The following is a 24268-nucleotide window of genomic DNA, read 5'->3' as shown; positions in this document are numbered from 1 at the left end:
AAATGTAGAATGAAAGATGGCAATTATTTTATTTGACAGGACACAGAAAATGTGGAGGTCTTCATGCAGTCAGAAAGGTGCAGAAATATCAATTTCATATTAAGAACCCCAAAATGACTTTGGGGGCACTGAGACTTATGAGTATTGGTGAAGAGAGCGTTGAAGTTTGGGTTAAATAAAGGTAATATACCGTCGGTGATTCAGCAATAAGCTGCTCATACAGTATCACAAACTTTAATGATGTTATGGTCCTATAGTTTCAGTTACAGGCAGTTTTTCAGTTCAAGTTTAACTTTCAGTTTAGCATTAATACACTGCAACCTCGGTACAAAGCAAATAACATTCACCTGAGCACACACAACCGGGACAGAAATCTGAAGGGGAACACTAACTTTTAACAGTAACTTGAGACTGGCGAATTTACAACACTTTATGAAGTGTTGTTTTTTTTTTAATGAATTATATTTCCTCCGGCATTATAGATACTAATTAAACATGAGTGCAACAACAGCAGAAGGATTTTATAATTAGGCTGGACTCCATTAAAAAATAATTTTACTTACCATTAATAACTTGTAAAGTTAATAGCCTTCTGTTCATGATTTGTGTTGCATTAACCATCTCGGATGTACACAAAAGATTGTTACTCAAACAAAGGGGTTACACTTGATGAACTTCTCTGCGAGTCCAGCTTATGTGTTAGATGGAAGCAAAATGCTGATTTTAGCAAGTTAAGTTACAGTAGATTATCATGTTATATAATTGTAATGTTTCATTATTATATTGGAATAAAATAAAATATTTAAATACTTTATTGTAATATATTGTTTTATTTAGTATCACATTTATATCCAATGATTTTCTCTATTTTTTCTTTAGTTTGTCATTCAGTAATGATAAAGATATGGTTACTCAGCAATGATTTGCTGTTGAAAATCAAACTTTATGCACAGGAATGGTGATGACAGCAGGATGAAATAAATAAATAAATATTGTAATTTAAAATACTGCAAGAGTTTGTCGTACAGAGAGCAGACTGAACCTGTACATAATATGATCGAGGATCTTCTAATGACAAGAGTAGCACATTTAGACCAGAACTTCATCAGACACATCCACTGATTATAATATAATATAATATAATATAATATAATATAATATAATATAATATAATATAATATAATATAATATAATATAATATAATATAATATAATATAATATAATATAATATAATATAATATAATATAATATAATATTCTGCACTAATGGGAGATTCCATTTCCCCCTCAGAGTCTTTTTTTTTTTTTTTTTTTGCTGCTATTTATACGTCTGCCTTTAAGCTGTGAATCTTAACAAAATTTCGTTATGCTCGCATAATGACAATAAAGTCTCTTGAATCTTGAATCGAGGTGCAAGAGCATCTGAGTTTCACAGGTTGGTAACATATCATTGCTGTGATTGTCATGTTATGTACTGGGTCCTACTGAGAGAATTAGATGCTGGAGCACATATTTACTAATAACCTGACTGGAAAGATGGATGCACATACAGCACTTGATTATGAATAGTTTATTGTCATTATAGAAAAAATACTCATCTGTGAATATTAAATGGGTTTTGTCTGCTGGGGATGGAATTCAACAACTAATTAACACACATAGGCATCAGCCACACGCTGAAAATGTGGCGATTTTAACAAACAACTCATCACTTTCTCCTGAGCTCTGATTTCGTCTTTGTGAGAATTTATGCAACAGTTCTTTAGAGACTGCGAGAGACTCACAAGACTGTTTCACAGTTTGTGAAGCACCGTTCACCACTTTTGCCGACCGATACTTTGACTCATTTGTGAATCCTTATGTTCTGTGGGTAGAGTGGGTGTGTGAGGCATGATGACGTATGATATAACATATAAAATGCGTGTAGGTGTTGATGCATTTGTTCTACATATTACAAAAAATGTAGGCCAGTTCAAACCAGTGTGATACCTGCTATTATTTTCTGTGTGAGCAAAATATGACTGTGGGAACACAAAAAGAGAGGTGCTGTCGATTACAATAAGTGTTTCGGCTTTATTCACTCGACTGGTTGAGCTCATCAGATAAGAAGCATGGTGCATGTTGTTGTTGTTGCCATTTCAGTAACACAACTGTAAATGAACTCCTGCCTCCTGGACAGAGAGGTGTTGGGCCGTTTTATCTCCTGCAGTCAATTATTACAACAGTACACACAGACGGTATACATACCCTAAAGCACTTAATGTGCTTCTGGATTTATATTTGTAGATTGTCAATATCTGTGGTATATCTTATCATATCCACAAGCATTTAAATGTGTGACAAGTTAAGTGATTGATAGTTTTCTTTTTTTTTCATTACACACATCATATATCATGTCACGTACACCACTGAAATAAAGGTAAAGTGTTGTTTTCCTCATTTTTCCAGACATTGCTGAAAGGTAAAAGCATTAAAAAAAGCAGGGTGGAAATTGTTTCCTTTCAACAGTACTTTAACAGTACTGACTGGACAGTATTAAAGTTCTCTAACAACAGAACCCAACTAACTGATCCTGAACGTCAATACATCTTTTTCTGCCAGGTCCCTGAGATCAGCAGTAAACAAATTTTCCTTTGTAATAAACCTTAGGGCACAAAAGCAATTAAAGGCCTCATTTGGGTTTGGGTGGGTTTTAATAAAAGTTATGTAATACCAGCAGAGGAAATAAGAAGGGAAATCAAGTCAGGAATAAAACAGGCCAGACTGAGATACAAAGAAAGGATTGAGACAGAGCTCAACAGGGAGGGAAATGTTTAGAAAATAATAAAACATATTACTGAGGACAGGAAGAGAGAAATAATGACATCAACCTGCATGTTTTTGGTCCTAATAAACACACCAAAAGCCAGCAGTTAAGGAAGGGAAAATGACTCCTTCGTAACGTTTTCAATACTGCGATGAAACTTTTCTGGTCAAATAAAACACAAAGGCGTTTGACAAGACAACATCTGTTGCTGGGTGCTTAAAACTTGTGGAGAGAGTGCTTTCTTATGCTTTTGTAACATTTCATCAAAAAGAAAATCTCAAACTGAAATGCACTCCAGTGCTAAAAGTGAAACAATGCTCTCCAATGCTTTTCTGAAACCAAGCACACGATTTTAATGCAGCCAAGGAACAAACTAGAGAGAGGTGAAGATGCCGCCTTAAACTGATCAAATTATGTGTGTTGATATTTGAAGGACCCTCACAATAGGCTTTAATTTTCAGCTCAAGGATGTTTTTCTTTCTATTTTATACAGTATGAATTGCCAAAGCAATTATAGATATATGCTGCTGTTGAGATGTGAAAGGTCATGTTGCTGTTTGATGTTATCATAAGTCTCTAAGATTGATGATCAATAGCATGATTTACAATCAAGCTAACAGTATTCAGGGCTTCTTTTCTCCTAATTATGAGATTTCTTCCCATAATTAGTTTTCTCCTAATGGCAAGATCATGTTACCATATTAAGATGAGTATCTCATCAGACTCAACAAATGCAGTTTTCACACAAAGGACACAAATGAATCCCGAAATAATTTCCTAATTTTTCCAAACAAATTGAGCGATAGCATTTTTGATCTCTTAGGAGAACTGCTGCCAAACACTAAAAAAAAGGATAAATGTGCAAAAAAACACCCTGCATTGTTCACACTTGTGTTCTGGACAAAGTCCCATATGTTCAACATTCAGAGGAAAAGCTTTCCAGAACTGTACTTCATGAATGTAAGAGACTGGAGCCATTCATCACACTGCTGCAGAGCTATGGGAATAGGTGTCTGTAATTCAGAATTGTCATGCAGCAGTCTACAGTTCAATTAAAGGATTTAAGGTTAGCCATTAGCTGCCCGCTAGCTACTTGCTCTTTCTGCTGGGACAACTCTCCAAAGACACAAGGGCTGAGGAGGGGGATTATTTGCACTTCAAGTAAATGCTTTCAGTCACTTATTCTGTAGTGATTTTGCAATGACAGCACAGTAAGAAGAGGCCATGTGATCTGCTGCAGCCTTACAGGCCAACACTGGTTCACACAGAAATAACTTTACTGTCTGCAATGCCGTTACTATAATTATCAGCTTGGTAGCTGATCACCAATTGCAAATACATTTTTTAAAAAAAATACATTTTGATAATTGAGTAATTAATGTATTGTTATTGAATACATTAAATATTTAATAGGAGAGAAGTAGTGAAAAGGGTACATTATACTTTTTTTTTTTTACAAGTTCAATTAAATATAATTCATGGCTTGACATATTAGATTAAATTGATGGACTGATTGTTTACATATAATCTTTTCTCTCTTTTACACCTGTATGTCTAATGTATCCCTGAATGACAGACTGACTCTGTGTGTATTCTCTGGGGGCAAATACAAATGAGAATTTTATGATGCCATTAAGTACCACAGTGATGGTATTTCACTACCTTATATACTTGGGGATTAAAAATACAAGGTAAGCAGGTCTGAAGAAATCAAAGACAAATGAAAAAGCCTAAGTATGCATGATAACTGCATACCGCACATCGATCACCCCTGCAAATTAAAGTTCACACGTTCTGAATGACTGCTATTCATTTTCCTAATTAGCCATTAGCGTCCCCAGCTTTAATCAGGAACTGAGTATAATCTATTGAGAACTCTGTCTCTTAATGATCTTGTCAAAATTAAGATGCCAGATGTTCGTACACATTTCAGAGGAAGAAGCAATCTTAAAAAAAAAAAAAAAAGGTGGAACAGTCAGTGATCAAAGATTTATACACAGTCCCATTGCGACCTTTGGAATTAACAACAGAACACGGCTGGGGAAATGCTTTAGACAGCAAAGACTAGAGAGAGTCTGTTCAGCCATAAAAAGATTAATAATAGAGAAATAACAGGAAAATAGGGAAGGAACTTCAAAGGAAAGTCTTTCACAAAAGAGCACACATACATAAAAAGGTACTGAAACAACTAAACCACACTGATATATTCTAAAAGCATTTTTGACAGCCTAATTTGGTTTAGAGGTGACAGAGATCCATGCCCTGCAGCTCCATTGCTACGCAAATGGGTTAAATTAGGCACTACAGTATTATTGCTGAAAGAGCAAAAAAAGACTTGCGAGGGTGTAAAATAAGTTTCCACCCAGCTGTCTGCTCCTCATATTTATATGATTTTACAGATAATACGTCACAGTTATCTCTTAGCTAAGGGGAATGATGTTGACTCCACAATTTATGACAGATTTAGCTTGTCTTTTTTTTATTTTGATCCTCTTTTTACTCAAAAGACTCACACAGGGAAACATCCAGTATACACGTATAAATAAAAACATATTGGCTTGTTTCATGTTAAAGAGGCGTCACTCTAACAGGATGATTTCATCTTGAGCCCTCATATTCACACCTCTTCACAGTGAGAATCATATTTGCATTTATGTCCTCAACAAATCCATTCGAGTCCATTCTACACTACAGAGACACTATTTAAAGGCTGCGTTGTCCCTATTTTTCCTCCACCTTCCATTCGTGGTGACAATACAACAGATCATGAAGAGAGTGAAGCTTAGTTCTGTGAATCCACCTGCTTTGAGCTCAGCTTGTTTGCTAAGGGCATTTAAGAGCTATTGTTATTAGCTTTCCTGGATGATGAAGACCATGGCAGCGTTGTCTGTTAAAGATAAATTATGTTTGCTCATATCAGCAAAACAAGTACAGAAAACATTAACTTCCTTACTCGACACAGATTTGGTTGTAGTATTGTTGTCAAAGTTAACATATTGTGTTTAATTAGATCATTTTAATTCATAAAATCTATATATTCTAGGAATTTGAAGGAATGAGACTCTGAAGCTATACAGAGAGAGATATACAAATGCACATTATATGACATTTAAAAAAAATAGCAGCAATATAAAATAAATTTTACTGTAACAGCTGAGCAATAAATACTTTCTACTCCTCTTCATATCTCGGTCTTGCCACAAAGACAAACATGATCTGTATTTAGAGTCTAAAAACAGTCCCCCTATATTTATTACACAGGGTGAGGAAATATTAATCTTCCTCTAGGTATCTAACCTGTCACTTAGGTAAGATTTAATAATTTAATGTTTGCTTGGGTTAAGAATTGAGTCAGAAAATGATTCTAATTCTCGGGTGGCACGGCGGTGCAGTGGTCAGTGCTGGTTCCAGGTTCAAATCCCGATCTTTGCCCTTCTGTGTGGAGATTGCATGTTCTCCCTGGCGACCAGTTCAGGGTGTATCCTGCCTCTCGTAGTAGTCAGCTGGGATAGCCGCCCCCTAACCCCTCAACCCTGACGGATAAGCGGTATAGAAAATGGATGGACGGATGATTCTAATTCAGGAGTCACCTTCCTCATATGAGCAGAGTGATGTATTTAAGATGTAAAACTAAATAACTGCTTCAGATGTTCAGTGATGTTGTTTATACTGTATTTTTACCCATTCTGTTTTGGATAACCCGAGACTACACACAAATAGATTAGATACACTGAATATATAAAATGATGTGTGTTTTAGTTTTAATGTTATGCTGCAAATAGTGGTGAATATTTCCCCCTTAAGGCCCTACTGAACCATAATCAGTTGTACATAGATCTTAACTCCCTCCCTTTGCTGCAGCAGTCTTATTTGGATCTCTGTGGTGCACTAAATGACACACTTGATCCAGCATTCAACCAACAGTGCCAGACTGCAAGGATGAAAGAATTATTACAATTTGCTTTAAACTACAAAGCTCTGAAATTCAATGGTAATGAGGTAAACTGAGCTGTGCTGTGCAGCGGAGCAAGGGGGGGGGAGTCATGATGCTCAAGTCGTCAGAAACACAGGACTGGGGGGACATACAGTGGAAGGTGGGTAGAGGGATGAGGGGATGAGGGCGTACACAAAACTTTTGTTTGGGTGGAGTTGCCATTTTTCCTCCCCGTTGACTCTTTATGCAAACCAGAGGCAGCCAAGCGGAAATCTGACTCCACGCTGACAACTCATCATTTAATTCCTGACTTTTGGAGTGTGCCACACATTTTAATAAACTCTTGGATACTGGGGACTACGCAAGCGCCTTGAAATGAGATTGGATTGAAGACAACAGTATCTGTCTCCTCTAAAATGTTATAAACTGCTGGAGTTTGACAGGCCAGAATGTAACTTTAGAACTTGTGGCTAAAGTTGAAAAATATGTCTCTGCCAACCCCACATCAAACAATTTTACCAGACACGTCCCAAAAGGGACATCAACTGATGAAAGATATGCCACTAATATCCTACCATCTGCTCAGCCTCTGAGTACTTCCATTATGAAGACAGATACTGTAGCTGGATACAATAACGCACCATAAAGAAAAAACATTACACCATTTCCTGAAAGGACAGAAACCACAGTATGCTGCAGTTGTCAAAGTTAAACTTAAAAAATGGCAAGCTACCAGGACAATCCATGTTTACAGAGTTTTGAACTTCACCAATCAGCCTCAGGAGAGTTCACCCATCGGTAATGCTGCTTTCCCACACAAACGCAGCGGACGACACAGCTCATTGGCCACAGGTTCAACGAGAATCTGACCATTCATTCCACACTGCTGTGTAAAGGCTACATTATTGCTGTTCACACAGCCCACATCTGCCCAATGAAGTTTTTCAACTATTGTGACGCAGTTTAATTAAAAAAGGCCTCTGAATTTCTCTTCTCACTGTGTACATTTAAGCATCTTTTTGATGAAGGGAGATTCACGGAAGAAAGACGTACGGCAGCGTGATAACTATGATATGCTACAGGGACATTCATGTCTGTTGTGCTTGTGTCTGCTTAAGCTAAACAAGATGCATAAAGGAAAGTAAAGGAGCCTCTTGTTGAGACAGACATCACGCTCCGATAACGTATGAATTTGCTCAGAGTCTCTTCTGGCATCTTGTTCTGCAGCAGACAGGAACTATTTTGTATGTAATCTACAGCAAGACTCTGCTTGAAAAAGTCCTCATCACCTCTGCACCCTGATCTTGTCAAAGCATGCTATTATAGTATCGGGCCAAAGAACTTTTTCTATTAATACAGCAGCAACACACGTTTTAAAATGCTCATTAAAAATTAAGATCACTAACTCCAACATAAAGATATCAAAACAACACAGTCTGACTTTCTAACTGCCACTTGTAACATAAGTATGTAAAGTTTGATTTGTATAATTTACACTCTGTACTTTTTGAAGATCATTATCTCAGAAATAAAAAAAAAAATCAAGCAACTATCTAATCTAAAAAAATCAACCATCAGCACCGAGACATTTACAAATTCCATTTCACAGTGTGGAGAAACAGTAGGCAACAGCAAAACAATGAAGAATTTTTCCCAGCACATTATTACAGTAAAGTATAAAATAAGCAATTAGTGTTTGATGAGGAAAGTCATGTAAAAGGAAGGTGCTGTCCAAAATTACTACCCTGCACACAGAACAGCTGTTGTTATAAGCTGAGGCTAGTGAGCCCAAGAATAAACCACCTGTCATCCTCAGCGGCTCAGAAGAAGCAGAAAGTGAACACGGACACAAATGGAATGTCTCCAAAACTTCAGCATTGGCTCTGACTAGAATTTAATTCTTTGGAAATGCATTTCAACTGTCTTAAGAGCAGCAGACAGCCTTGAGGGACTCACTCTGATAATGGATTTTAAGCCCTCCGTGTGGCATGTCGCTGCTCTGTGTTAGCACCCACACTGACAAGGGTGGTTAAAATACAGCAACCCAAAAGAGTCGGAAAGGAAAATAATACCACTGTGTCCATGATCCTCTGAGTTAATCTCTGAAGACTAGAAGGCTTTGTCAGCTTCTTTGTCTGTGTATTAATCAGCTGCACACACAGACGTGAGGCTGTTCTGAATCATTTTGAGCTATATTTCAAACAACACGTATAATTTCTGAAAATATGAGTTGAAGTTAAATCTTTCCAAGCTGACTCTACTTTTGAGGTCTACAGGGAAAAGAAGCTTGAATAATAGATGAGCGTGTACACATTCTCTTTAACTCCATTTTAAATTAAGGTGCTAATACCTGGCAGCTCTTTCATATCGTTCTGACTGTGCTGATGGTCAGCTGTGAGGTGTTTGCCTATGCACACGTTTGAAAACTGTCAATAAATTATGCCACCGTATGTCCAGGGGCAAGACATGGGATAGAGTTTGATAAACAATCCAAAGGCTTATAAGCATATACTCATTCATATTTCATACACATCCCCTCCACTGTGAGGTTATCACCAGTGGGTGGAGGATCCATCTCTTGTTAGGTTTGGTATGGAAAGCTGTCTGTTCATTTTTCTCCAGCCATGTAGAGGATGAAAATGCTGCTACCATGTGAACATACATAAGGCATGACTGAAACCATTGTTATAGACACCACTATAAATTATTTTACAGATATGAGCTATGTCATATCATCAAAAGCACGTATATTCAATTCATACAGTACACTTTCATAAATGCAAACATACTATAAAATTATACATTAAATTACAGCAATTTTAGATTATAGCACAAAAAGCATATATTATGAATATCTTTAAACTAGACCAAACTAAATACATTTATACATTTCAATATTGCATGTATAAGATCATTTAAAAATGTCACTTATGAAAGTAATTCTTTACTTGCAGCATAAACTAAAGTTTGCTGCCTTTAAAATGACACCAAGGAGACAGAAAAAGGCATGAGATGATGAAATACATGAATTCATTGGAAGCTACTTTTAATTGTGCATTGCAGGAAAGAGTGGCAGTGCACCATCCCTGTACATGCAAATTATTAATATATTACCCGCATGCTTAGGTGCCACAGCTGAGGAACGCCAAATAATTGCAGAGACCTGGGGATATTCTAATGTGTTATCATAACATCAGTAACAAAATGATGAACATGACACTGTCAAAAACTCTGAGGCAAAAGGCAATTACCACTATATGTAGACAAAAATATATTGCAGATAAAAAAAAAAGCCATAAGCTACTAAATATGTCAAGAGTGGTGTCTTGGTTCTAATGAATGATAGGGATTATGACACAGGTTTATTAAGTAGTCGTCATGGTAACACAGCATGAGGTAAGTCATGAAGGATGAGTTGCCAATAGCAGAATAACTTAATCTATAAAAAAACATTAAAAGGGTTGTTGCTGAAAATGTAACAGGCACTACATGGGTATTTTGTTTATTCTATAAAGTCTATTAGCAATAGTCTCAGGGATGTTACTCCTCATTTGTGATCAGTGTAAGATGGGTGTGTGATAAGGGTGTACCAACAGCCACAGACCAGTTTTACAGAGATTTTCATAAATATATTAAACAGAGAATTTTTTTCTTTGATTAAAGCAATCCTTTCTTTATTTCCAGATGGATCGAGAAAATAAGAAAAAACAAGAAAATTGCTGTCTTTGGTTGACTCAAACAACGAAAATACCAGTCGATTTATAGCCCTGCCCAAACTCTTAATGACTCACCAAAGCATCCTCCAGCAATTGAGATGGCTCATCAATTTAATTACTTTACAACCCAGGCCCGCCCCATGCTGTCAAAAGCCTGGCACTGGAAACTTCCAGTCACCCTGTACTTGTAAACACGTCAGGAGAAAACCTCTTTTGCACTGCAGTTTATAATGTTACATCTGAAATCACACTAAGGTTTATGACTCAAACAGACAGACAGAACCAAACAACTGAACCAAATATGCAATTTGTAATAAATTCTCTATAGGTAACAGAAGTTTCTGAATGAAGTGATCACTGTAAGCTCATATATACTTTAAGCAGAGTAAAGCAGACAGTATTGTACTGTCAGAGGTTAAGTCTGTGTACACTGAATACAAAGGCACACACTGCACTACGAGTCATAACTGATTCCAACCATAATCCCCACAGTATCCATATGTACACTAAAGAGCATACAATAACACCAAAGCATAGTGATAATGGCCTTAAAAATCATATAAAATATGAATTTGGAAATATTACAAAGCCATGCTATATAGCAGGTGGCATACAACTTTAATGAGTGGCATTATCTTGGGATGGATAAGAGAAACATTAAAAAGTGATGATTATGTAAATGAAGGAATTTTAATATGTATACCATGTATCACCTCAATACCCAATCAGTCTTTTAGATACAAAGAGCTCCAATAACTACTGAGGAGCACAGTTATTTTACATTTCATTTTTATTTATTTAATTAACTGTTTCGAGGCAATTGGCTTTTTTTAATTTTTTTTTTGGTGTTGTTGTTGTTGTTGCTGTCATTCCTCATTCCAGAGTTTTCCAATAGGCCCAAAATGGGAAATTTTAAGTATGGCTAAAATACATCAAATTTGCCAAGCGTGAATTTTAGCATGCCCAGTCAGCATGCATCTGTAGCTCCTGTGTGTCAAGATGGACTAAAAGGTTGAATCCGGCATCACTATTGTGGCTCTTGTCTGCTGTACCACTGAAATCAGTTGTCAACACCCTCTGAGCTCTGATAGCTGGTTAGCTACAGCTCAGCCTTGGTCCATCTGACAGCTTGGATGATAAGAGTAACTACTATGCCTCTTATCAGTAGGTCTACTGCTGGCAAGCACCCTCACACAGACACAAACGCAGGTCCCTTACCATACTGTATCTCTAAACCAACCAATCATAAAATGCCAAACATAAACATTTTGTAAACCTTGGCCTTTTATTAACACAGGTGAATTTAAAGGGCATGGCACTTACCATGCAGCCAGATGAGTCTAACTGTCTGTCAGAGACACACTTGAAGTTCTTCTTGCAGCCACCATTATCTTTGGAGCAGTCGCGAACAGGCCCAAAAGATGCCAGTAGGTCCTCTACTGTCTCAAAGTAAGTGGACATCATGGCCTCTTCCCTGGTATGGGAAAAAAAAAAACATTAAAAAAGAAGATTATAAAGATTCCTTTGTATGTTTTCATAGCGCAAATAAAGACATAACGACTACAAGTAAGGACAGGTGAAACAGAATGTTTGAGTAGCTGAACATAATTCCTCACCACCTGGAAAACAGTCTCTCACAACCTTGTTGTATTTAGTGCAATTAAAATCCTATTCATTCTTGCACATAATGTGAGAAAATTATAATAGTTTTGCAGCTTTTACCCTTCCCCTTGCAACTACAGTGTTCTACTAAAAATAAGAATAACAATAACAGAGCTGTTACTGACTACAAGGATGTTTCTGTTTCGCGATATGGCACGTTTCCTTTGTGAACTTAAGGTTAATTTTGTGACAGTGCAAAGGAAAACTTTATGAAGCAACAATCGTTTAAAATAGATTTACCCTTGGGTTTATACTATGCTGTAGCCAATAGCATTTTTGTGCAACAACTGTTTTAAATAAAGATTTTACTGTGGTGATGCATTCGGGGATTCACTCTTGTTTGTGGTGGGTCATGTTTGGGACTAATCAGCTCATTGGCATTAATTAAACACGTCTGTCACAGTGTGTGGATGGAGAGCCTAGGAAATCAGTATTCTCTGTCCCTAAACTCTTAGGATTGATCTAGGACTAAGGCATCCAAGCCCGCCTTAGCTGGCAGAAGATTAAAAAAAAGGAAGGCAGAGACAAATGTATTCACTCAAAGATAAATACATGCAATGAAAGGTAATTTAATTTGTCCATTTCATTTTGCTTTTGACATATAGGATAGCATTATAATTATATTTTTCATTAGTGGAAACCAGTATTTTGTTAGATCTGCATAGTAATAAAACCTGATTTCAACTACATTTATTGTTCATTTATACAGAACTTAGAGATGGATTCATAACAAGTCTACAGGCTTGCTAGTAGCTTTGTGAGGCTGTACTTAGTCATAGCAGTGCTTTGAGCTAAATGCTAACACCAGCATAATAACAAGGCTAACATGCTGATGTTGAGCAGGTGATGTTTATCAAGTTCACCATCTCAGAATAGCATACAGCATTTGCTAATTAAACACAAACCACAGCTGAGGCTCATGGCAATATCATTAATTTTGCAAGAATTGAGCAAATGAAACTCTGACCCGATGATGGTGCTACACGAAAAATCAGGGGATCGCAAAAGTTATTACAATCATTTATCCCAAGAGGGACATTAATGCATGCAACAAATTACATGGCTGTTTATCCAATGGTGGTTAAAACACCACCCTCAAAACCACAAATGCCAACCATGTGGTAGCACTAAAGGTAAACTGAGGTGATCACCAAAGTCAGTGAGCTTCGTCCTCTGGTGACCATGAATGTCTGTACAAAATTTCATGATTTCGTGGCAATGGAGTAAAAAGTTTTTGAAGTATTTCTTTCTTCACAAAAGTATCATCCACAGCTCAGGATTAAGTCTTATTTGATAACAGCTCATCTGCGTACACAATGTGTTTGTTTGTGTGTGTGTGTGTGTGTGTGTGTGAGTGAGAAAGAGAGAGAGAGAGAGAGAGAGAGAGAGAGAGAGAGAGAGAGAGAGAGTCAACCACTACTGGCTGGATCGTTGTGCTTTCTTCTGAGAAACCAGTGCTGTATAGCTTGTAGGCTGCATTCATTTCAGCATGGTCAGCCATGCCCATACACTAAGCTCTGCATGCATGCTGTCACAGTGAATGAAGGGGTTAGCAACCCCTGTGTTTTTCTTTGCAAAAAAAACAAAAGCACTGTCTCTTGCATTGGGACCACAGGGACCACAGTGTGTTGTCAAGGCGACTTGACTCTACAAACAGCAACAACATCTCGAATGATGGGGAGACAGAAGACCAGCCGAGCAAGGAGGATTTTGGAGTATTGTTACTGTCACTCTTTGTGAACATCTCTGTCTCTGTGTACTTTGGTGCTAATGCGACAATACCACTTCAAAGAATAAACTGCAAATAGGGCCTCTGAACCAATAATACAGACTGACGTTGCCGCTAATTTGATTAAAATGTCCTTGACTAATCTCTCTTTAAAGTGAACTTCAGTGTTGTTTATACTGTAAAGTTTCTGCAAAGATGGCACAAGGACATCTTACTGACTGAATATTCATTGTCAAAATAATAATAATTGTGCATTGTGATCTTGTCATGGACCTCAGATAAAGATCCAAGGCAAAGCATTAAAATTCATCAATAAGGCAGGGATGTTTTGCGCACAACTTTGACAAAAATACCTTCAAAATTCATATCTTATTAATATAACCAGGGTTGTATTGTGGGTAGACATTTTCTAACTACCGCATCAATTACAAATTAGTATATATTTATAATATTTATTTACACTTTTATTTTTTTGACAGTGTTTATCTATGTGTGGTGAATATTTGGCATGTTGTGTGACACCTTGCATTGTTTCTGGCAAGGGATTCTATATTAAATATGTGGTTTTCATGTTAGATTTATTTCACATCACCTAATAACTGGCACATATTCCTTGTGTGAGCAGTGAAGTCTAAGTATATGATATCCAAGTGTCTTTTTGCACTTTGCATAATTCACGGCCACCTAAGCAACTATTCCTATTATCCATCCGATTTGAGTGTTCCTTCAAATGCCGAATGGCATCAACTTAAGAGCAAAAATTGTATTTCAGAATAGATTTGATCTGCTGACCACAAGATGGAGATAGAATAAGTTTTTCTGCCTGGTGTCTGATTTAGCTTTTCATTTCCTGTCTTACCTTATCTATACATACCTGTCCTCTCCTTGTGTGTCTTCTAAGTTCGTCTGTGTTGCCTACATTTGGTATCCTGTGCTCTGTGCTCCCTGTCATCCCTGTGTTTGCATCTTTGCATTTCTTTGTCTTGAACTATTACTATCTGGACTCCCAGCTGCCTAAGTTTACTTTTTGGATTCTTTTCTTTGTTTGGACTATTATTACCTGGAATGCCAGCCTCCTTTAGTTTGCTTCTATTCCTTTTTGAGTAAGTTTATTCATTAAAGCCTTTTGTTAACCTAATCCTCGTGTCTGTGTCTGCGTATTGGTCCCTCCATTTTGTAAGTCAAACAAAACAAATATTTACAATTATTATGTTTTAATCATTTTAGATAACAGACCCTTTCTTCAAACAACTGGACTCAAACATTTTAAGATAATTACAATTTCACCATCTGTTTGGGGTGATAAAGAATTTCCCTTTGGGAATAAATAAAGGAATTCTGAAATGTTTATGGTCCCTAATAGAAACTGGGGATGTGGTTATGGCAGACTCAATTATGCATTAGTAGTACTGATGTGACCCAATAATTCCCAGTACTCAACATCAATACACTAATGCAACCCCCTCAAACACATTTCTTTTATCTAGGAATATATTATAATTTAGTGTTTTGCTGGTCATGTGACTACCTCGATGTAGTCAAGCATTTTGGCCTTTCTTAAGGATAAATAATATGGTTAAATGAACAATGCTTGCTCACAAGGAGGGAAATTAACCTTTTGGTCAACCCGCCACAGTCACTGCAGGATATTTCAAATTCATATTTTAGTTATATTTATTCAGGCTTGTCTGGATTAGCATTTCTAGGAGAGCCACAGGATATGTGAACTAAACATATCACATCACTTCACAAAAAACATCACATTTGTTTATTCTTCAACTACTTTGGTAGTTGGCAGAGTTCATAACTGTAGCCACTAAGACATACATAAAAGCCACTATCGCTCTTTAGGGCATGAAAAAGCTGAAGGAAGTTCAGCTGCAATTGTTGCATCCCTTTATTCACTTCACAAAAATGAAATGGATTAGTCCTCTGGGAAGTAGATGGAGTGGAGACGTCCAGTGGTGTCTAAATCCTTTTCTGCTGCAACTTTGTCCTGGGTCTACCTCGAGAGCTGGTGTCTCTGATGGGTCTATCCCTTAACCACCTCAGCCATCTCAGTGTGGAGGAAAAGGAGCTTAAAGCCAAGGTCTTTTTTGAATCTGAGCTTGTAACCCTATCATCCAAAGTGAGGCCAGACACCTTTTTGAGGACCTGACCAAATGCAGACAGTGTAATTAATTGTGTCACAAACCAATGGTCAAGTATGTGGTTATTACAAAGACTGGATAGAAAATCAAGATCTTTGTGTCATGTCACACACCATGCTCTGAAAGTGCACATGCCCAAAATGTGTTAGGCCTGTTATTTAAGACTGCTGCTCTACTGCTTGGTGGTACAGGCCCATGACCAATGGGCCTTAGACTTGGTGATATTGATGTGTCACATGCAAACTCTTTGATGTCCGTCAGAGATCACAGACCATTGAAGTCTACATCATCCGAATACAGTGGAAATACTGCTCTATCCTCATCGAACAGTGTCAAGGCCTTCACTGTGCCTGGATGACTAACAAAAACAGGAGAGGGAACAGGGTGCACTCTTGTCAGAGTTCAATGTCCACATATCTCCATACTTAGTTCACTGTAACTGAATGACTCAAAAAGACAAATCTGGCACCTGATACTGCCAAAGCACATCCCACTGGATACCTAAAGGAATACTGCCTTTTTCTGGACCAGAAAACTCCCTGAATAAAAAAAGCAAATCACAGCGATCACTTCATTATTTTCGTGGGACAAATAAGGTAGTAAAGTGTTCCAGAGCCAAGGACCCTGCAAGTCAAAAGGTAGAGATCAATGCAATACCTACTGGGCAAAGGCGAGAGGTGGAACAGATTTAGTCACTGTGGACCTCTGCAATGAAACCTTGCCCTTAGAACATAAGACGTAATTCCCTCCTTAGGGAAGGTGCCTAATTTGGTGCGTGGAGTTACCAACAAAATGCAGTTGGGCTCACCTCTATGCACATGCATCTTTGGCTCTGGAACCAAACTCCTTGATAGATGGTGGATTCTCTCCCACTCAGGCATTGTCCATGGTGAGACGTGCCAGGCGGTTGTGGGACTACTGACAAACACTGGCTGGCTGCTGCACAGTTGGACTTTCTCCAGGTGGATGAGAGGGTCACCATCATGTGGCTGCGTAATGCAGAGAGAAAAACTATTACAGTTGTTTGCGCACATGCGCTTGTTTATTGTTGCTAGGCAACAATGACTGGTAAGCTATCACGCACAGTGGGCCTGATCACAGAAAAATCCCACAGTGACACAAACTATGCAGCAAAATGTAGGCATGGGAGGCAAACACAGCCGAAACTGAACTGTGTGTTATTTAACAATTATTTTGTGCTTTTTTGAATTTTAAGTGAAGCATAAATGCACATAAGCATTGGGACCGGCTTTATGTGCAACAAAAACTTTCTGCAATTTATGAATCATCCTTGACTTCACTACACCTAGTGAAATGACGAGTCCCACATAATCAGGACACTCTTGCTAAATTGCTGCAGATTTAAAATGTGGATATGGATTATTTTTAAAGTGGAGTTAGGAAAGTGTGAGTAGGTCTATGTAAGCAACAAGATAGTACTTAAATTTGTATATTTATTTTACTATCCGGGTCCTACACTTCTGATGAAGGATAGTGGAAAACGTCAGTGCGGACCTGCTGTTGAAGGATTTAATTGTCCAGTTTCCTTCAGCACCAGTTGGTTGGGTGGGGCATCTATGGTGATCCCTTCACACGCGTAAATATAGGCAGAGTTGATGTCATGTGTCATGTCAAGGCATCAGATTGAAATTGAAATTGAGCCTGCTTGCCGTGGTCCAATCATTGCCTCTGGGTTGCATGCGTACTTAGCAGTCCCAAAGGGATACTGCACTGTTATTGTATTATACGAAAATATAAAAACAGTTCATTCACTGTCTCTCTCATTCTCCTGGTCTCCCATGTCTTATTCTTCTTTTCTTTATTTGGTAACTCAATTTTTCTGAATTAGACAGACAACACATGGCATTCTGTGCATCAGTTCTTTCTGGCAGGCACTCAAAACATTGACAAATGACTCCTTAATTCAGAGGAAGGCAGAGGGTGGGGAAGGTGAGACAGACAAAAATAATGGGTTGCCTCAGCTGTGAGGTGCATGCTAACTGGCTCTCCTTCTGGATAGAGGGGATAGTGTGTTGAAGATGAAAAAAACAATCAATTTCAAGATGCCTGTTGCAAGACAGTCCAGAAGGAGGAAAATGGGGAAAATGAATGCTGAAGAAAACTCTTAGCAAGGTTCCTTAATATATACAACATATTTAACCATTGCACAGTGTGGAGAATCTTCAGCAAGAGGAGCCTGAAATGCGATCTATATAACTGTAAAGATCAGTAAAAGAAAAACATACATCACTCTCCAAAGATATTCAAACTATATTTCATTCTATAACTTGTGAAGTACTTGTTACCAAAATCAACAAGACACATACTGTAAATCAAGACAGTGTTTCTTTTCTAAATTGTAGCTAATCAAGATCATTTCTGTTGGCACGGTGACTCTGTTGCTTGACCCAGAAGCACATTGGTTGCATCTAAACACTGACTAATGTACTTGTTATTAATCTCCCTCTCTGCCTCTTGCTTTTCCGGATGATGAATGACCAGGCGACACAGCCCAAAGTTAGAGCGCTGCTCCAGCATGATTATAGAGCCTGTTATTGGTCTGCCCCTACACTTGATTAATGCTCTTGTTCCAGCTTCCCACAAATATGCTGACTCTCATCAGGCACTTTCGTCATTGAATAGAGTGCATTTTCTTTAAGCTTGCTGTAATCACTGAGGAAAAATCTAGTGGGTGTAGAAAGCAGGGAAACCTAAGTGATAAAATAAAGATTGATACATGAATGTTTTGTTTTGAGTGGAGAGTTGCTAAACATTTTTGATGGAGATTTGGAGGCAGGTAAAGGGGATTTATGTATTTAATTTGTACTTTACTTAATATACTTTTTCTGGCGTCACCTTCTTGCAGTCGCATTGTATTATTAGCAATTACACATTTTGATGGTTCACTTCATCACGGTCATCAATCACCACTGTGAGATACCAGCAGCTTTTCATGGTTATTGACTGTGCCTTACTGACAGATATGTTAGTCTTCAAGCACAGTTTAGATTGCCTGAACCACTGCATATTGTAATATTCAAGTGTTTGCTGACACAGTAAGCAAAAATGCAAGGCTAATATTATCCAAATTAAATTTAAATCACTGCTAGTAGGACAGTGAGTCAGACAAATAACTCCTAAATTATGACAATTTGATAAAATATATGTTTGGGAAAAGACTGAACATACAGAGAGTTCAACAAAGCTCAGATTTCTCCATAGTACATTCGGAAACAGAAACAGAAACACTTTCATGTTATACAAGTGCAAGGTAAGCCTAAACTTTTTGCATTATAATAATGGCTCGGAGGTACAACATTCAATGACTCCTTGTTTCTCAGCACTGCCAAAACAACAAAAAGGGCTCAGTCTGAATTTCAACACTGGTGCAGGTATTGATAAGTTAACCAGACCAAACACTGAACACAGCAGAAGCCCAGAACATATTTTATGCTTTGCTTTCTGTACAGGGTTCTAACATACAGGCTTCTGTGCTTATATGTTTACTTTGAACAAAAGGCAATGCCAAGGCAAGTCTTTACTAGGGGCTAATTTACATGAGGTCATTTGTGTCAGCATTTTGCATTATGACCTTGCATTTGGTGCCCAATGAAATGCACAGAGACAAATAAACTGATGCATGAAGCATGATTTTAAATATGGTATGTACAAAACCCACTGAATGTTTCACTTCTTAAATAATTCCTTTCATACAAGCAATAAACCAGAGCTAGTGCTGAAAGCAGAATAGCTACTTTCATTATGATGACCTATTTTATTTATACATCTTGTGGTACAATGTGGACATGAATTGTACATTCCAGGGTAGGCAGACTATAAGGGTAAAGTAGTTCAAATGTAAATATAATGTAAATAAAAGGAGCACGTCTTTCAGATATAGCTTGACAGCTTTATAACAGTCTGTGCTTTAAATTATTAATTAAGAACGCATGTAGTCATAGTGAATTCAGGGAGGCACTTTGTTCTATTTCACACAGGTCTTACCCTCTAATAATCTGCACACTCACCCCTGTGAAGCAGGTCACAGAAATTTGTATGCACTGGTTAAGGGACGGGTGCAGCAAATGTTCCTGTATTTTAAACGTAGTAGCCTATATAGCCTACATACCATAACTCATTTTCTTTCAGAGAATGAAAGAGTAATGTGGAAAAAACTACCTGCAGTCAAGGTTGGCCTTGACTCTGCTTATCTGAGAAAGCATTGATAAGCCTTATTTCCATAACCATAAGAAATAAAAAAAAAATATTTGTTAATATGAAAGTTGTGATTCAATAGCTGTAGAAAAGCATTAAAAAAAGAAGTAAAATAATCCATTTGAAGCTATGCAAATGTAATTTTTCAATGTTCCCAAAAGTGATGCAAACAAGATTGTGTGCATGTCTGTGTGTGTGTGTGTGTGTGTGTGTACGTGTGATTTTGTTGAAATGTGATAGGTTATAGGTTAAATGTGATAGCTTTAAAAAGAAAAAAAGAAATTGTTATCATGTACCTAACAATGTAAAGATACCATGTGTGACATTTTGAGACAAGCTCATTTGAAAAGCACATTAAAGAAGCCTAACAGGTATGAGGTTGAGTGATGTTGATATCAAGAGACAAAACATTTTAAGTAAAAACCTGAGCTCAGTTAAACTCACACTTACCTTGACACTCACTTATCTTTGTCATATAGAGCACATTCCATTGGGTTCTGTCAGTCAGCCGATGGGCAGAGGCGAAACAGGGTTCGATCCTTTAGAATGACACAGCTACAGCGCATCCTATCTCTTCCCACATCAACATGTCTGTCATGACTGTCTGACTACGTCAACATCTGCTTAAACACTCTGTGAATGTGCATCAGCCAGAAACTCCATCAGGTCCCGTGGGACTTTATCCCACAAAAATGCTTTGGATAATGAGTAGTCTGCATTATTCATGACAATCTGACAGACTCTCCTATGTTACAGGAGCTAATCACGAACCAAATACAGAACACTGACTTTTTATTTCAACTAAAGTGGGCTTTAAATCAGTCTTGCGCATTTCCTCTTTTGTGTTTTCAAAGGTCTTATTTTCCTGGTGTGTCGTTTAAGAATGATCTTTCAGCAGTTCAACTTCGGCTCACCAACAAGAAAGACGCCTTTATTTCTTATCTTTTACAGTGGTTATATGTAATATTTCACTTGCAGTTAAAGATACAAAATAAAATAATCTGATGATGAAATGGCAAATGCTAAATGGAGCTCATACAGTGAGGCAAAACAAATGCATTCTAAAAAGACCGTTCAGTGTGATTTTGGGAAATGACAAGAGTAGACCATCCTTCCACTGATAAACAGCCAAACTTTCTTTAACTCAAATGGAGCTCCTCTGCTGTGATGTAAACAAAAGGGAAGTACTCGCTCTCTGCTGGAGTGTTCAGTTTGCACCTGCAGTTGGAACCTCAAGTTGGAAGGTCTACTCATCATGCAACAACACGGGCATTTGAGTGAAAGTCAAGGAAATTAAAATGCACACAATATGTAACTACTTTGAAATAATTGCTTTAACTTCTGGCTAAATGGAGAAACTCTAATCTTTCAAGAATATGGCTATAAATATTCTGAATCTGATCCGATCAACAAAGCAAATACATGGCTATACACTGTTGTTGCTCTAACACACGCCCCAATTTTTTAGCTCACAATCACCTATCACAACACTTTTTCAAAACAAGTGACACACCTTGACTAATTAATCAACAGGCGTGCAGAAATCCCATTTGCTTCAGAATTAGCAGATGTGTTTAATTGCCTTGGGAGTTCTTTCCTCCTGAGGCAATTTCATAAAGCCTGTGAAAAGTTCGGATTTTTGCAGTAGTGGAGAAACAGCAATTTCAACCAACAATTTAAATGACACAAATTAGACACAGATTCCTGTGGTTTAGGCTTTCTGAATTACAATTACAATTACAAGCGTATTCTGCATGAATGTGTCGTAATACATTTTCAGGGCAGCTCATTACATGCTGGAGTGACAAGACACTTTGGGAAAAGCTAAAATAAGTGCGGTACAGGACGTCTTTATGAGCTACATCAACAGCATCCGCTCTTCTGTGATTGTCCCCTGCTGGGTCAGTCTGGGTGATGGTTTTCAAATGAAATGTCATTTCCCAGGATGGTGTCAGTTGTATTCTTTAGGCAGGTTTTGTGATGCTCAGGTGCACTGATGCGTGCCAGTGCCTACTGGCTGGCTGGATGAGGAAAAACAGGCTTAAGCTGCTAATGTTTTTCTATTGCACTGAAGGGTTGCCAAATCAATCCTTATTGAGTCTACTTATTAAGTTCTTGGAATATTTTAAAGATTTAGAAGACTAAATCTTTAAAACTGACCTCATTAAATTTTTGAAGAGTATATTGCCTTTTATTTCATTCGAACTATCTCACGCCATTTTAATAATTCTTTCAAGGTATGTAAGAAGAATTGGGTACCTGTTGAAGCCATGCTCCAAACAAACAAGGGACAGCATAACACCAAAGTAACAGCTAACTGCTGCTGCCACTGCTGTTCACCCAGGAGAGTGTCAGTGTTTAAAATTGATGTCTTTAGACTCAACATGATGAAATGAAAAAAGACTTGCATCATGACTCATGACTTCACTTGTACTTCAACCTTTTGACTTGAAAATACTCAGTACCTTGCAGAAACAGAAACAAAACATCTTCTTGACTTCTTCATACTGCTACCACATGGCTTTCCTGGCCAACCTATCATCTATCACTGGAGCTGCATAGTGATTACAGACTACAGATGTCCATAACAAAAAATAATGAAGTTGCTCTGTAATACTCCTAAATGTTTGTACATAGTCATAAGAGAATGTTATACACAAGAACTTCTGTACTAAAGTCTGAATAGTGGCAGTAAAGTGATACAATTGTTGGGCTTACACACCCCACTAAAAGTTTTCTTTGCTATTCGTGCATCGCTCAAGCTGTAAAGCCATGGTTTGTTATTTTGTTGAGACCATGTACAGTCTTGTGGAGTAGCACTGTGGAGCTCTGAGCTGAGTCAGACTGACCTGACCTCCCCTGGATCCTCAGTAACCAACACGTCTGTCTTACAGCTGGCGATGGGGTTGATTGACAGTTCCACTGGTGGCACGACAAAGCTCTTGCTGACTGGCAGCCACAGCCCTTGGCCCAGACTGTAGAACGATCTGTGTTGGCACAACCACAAGACATAATGTCAATCGAACTACTGTTACATGATCACATTTTGTTATTAAATGAGCATGCATTGATACCACTGCAGAAAAGATCATAATGAAAAGTGAAAGCTTAAAAGGGTCGGCACATGATGAGGGCCTGACTAAGGGAGGGCACAATGTATAAACATATATAATTTCATATAGTGAAGCTAATACATATAATGGCAAGTATGGTCATCCTGGTATTCATTCCTCACTTTTGGGGTAATGAGAAAGTCCAGATAATGCAAGGTGATACTAATCTGGAGACATTTAGAGTTTTCATCAAAAAAAATAATGCCTTTCAATTTCGCATACTGTGACTGTTATTCAGGATTAAAATCAAAATAGAAATTTCTTTCTTCCAAAACTTCTGAATCATGGAGTTCACGTTGATGAAGTCATCACTGCACAATACTGAAGAGTTTTGAAGAGAATCTCTGAAATACATTAGGAGCTCTGGTGGCCAGGCTTATTATTACTAATTCAAAAAGAAAACAATTTCCCTTCTTTTCAAATGTAATGTGGTCTGCAGCGCAGTGCTTGAATATGCCTGTGTGGTCGTCGCATGCTCAAGACCACTGTTCAAGATGGCGTACAAAATAATTTGATTTTGCCAAAGATGTTTCTCCCAGTGAAGTTACAGGCCTAGGCATGCCACTTGAGAATAACAACACCTGGTAAGACCTCACAAAGAGCCCAGAACACGATTGCTATTTGTACCACAAGCCTTTAAAGCATCTAGGTGGTGGGCGACTATGCCACAAATTCCTAGAAACCAAGCTTGAATGGGTTTGCTTATCTACAACTTTGGCTTTAATCAAACTGTCTCATTTCACTCCCACATAAAAGATACCACAAAGAACATTGTTCACCTATGCAATATCACATCACAATAAATATTCAAATGAAATATAATAAGAGTTAAATATTACTGAAATTCAATCGGTAATCACATTTTCAACCTAAGGCTACACACAAATTAGCATTATTTCAAATGTGTTGGTTTGTTTTCGGTGACTCTTGCTAAGAAAAAAATC

The 24268-nt window shown here is 37.7% G+C and overlaps 1 protein-coding gene across 1 annotated transcript in view; it reads right to left on the bottom strand.

Annotated features, from left to right (window-relative positions):
* LOC124051469 (astrotactin-2-like) overlaps positions 1-24268 on the bottom strand; it is a 237289-nt gene that overhangs the window by 90721 nt on the left and 122300 nt on the right. Inside the window, exons 10-11 of the mRNA XM_046374872.1 lie at positions 23061-23198; positions 11779-11929 (exon numbers count right to left, since the gene is read on the bottom strand). Coding sequence (XP_046230828.1) covers positions 11779-11929; positions 23061-23198 — 289 coding nt within the window. The remainder of the gene's footprint in view (positions 1-11778; positions 11930-23060; positions 23199-24268) is intronic.

The sequence above is a fragment of the Scatophagus argus genome, chromosome 20, assembly GCF_020382885.2.
Source record: "Scatophagus argus isolate fScaArg1 chromosome 20, fScaArg1.pri, whole genome shotgun sequence".
Lineage (NCBI taxonomy): Eukaryota > Metazoa > Chordata > Actinopteri > Scatophagidae > Scatophagus > Scatophagus argus.
Note: the sequence above shows the minus strand (reverse complement) of the source record. Positions and strands in the feature narration are given on the sequence as shown.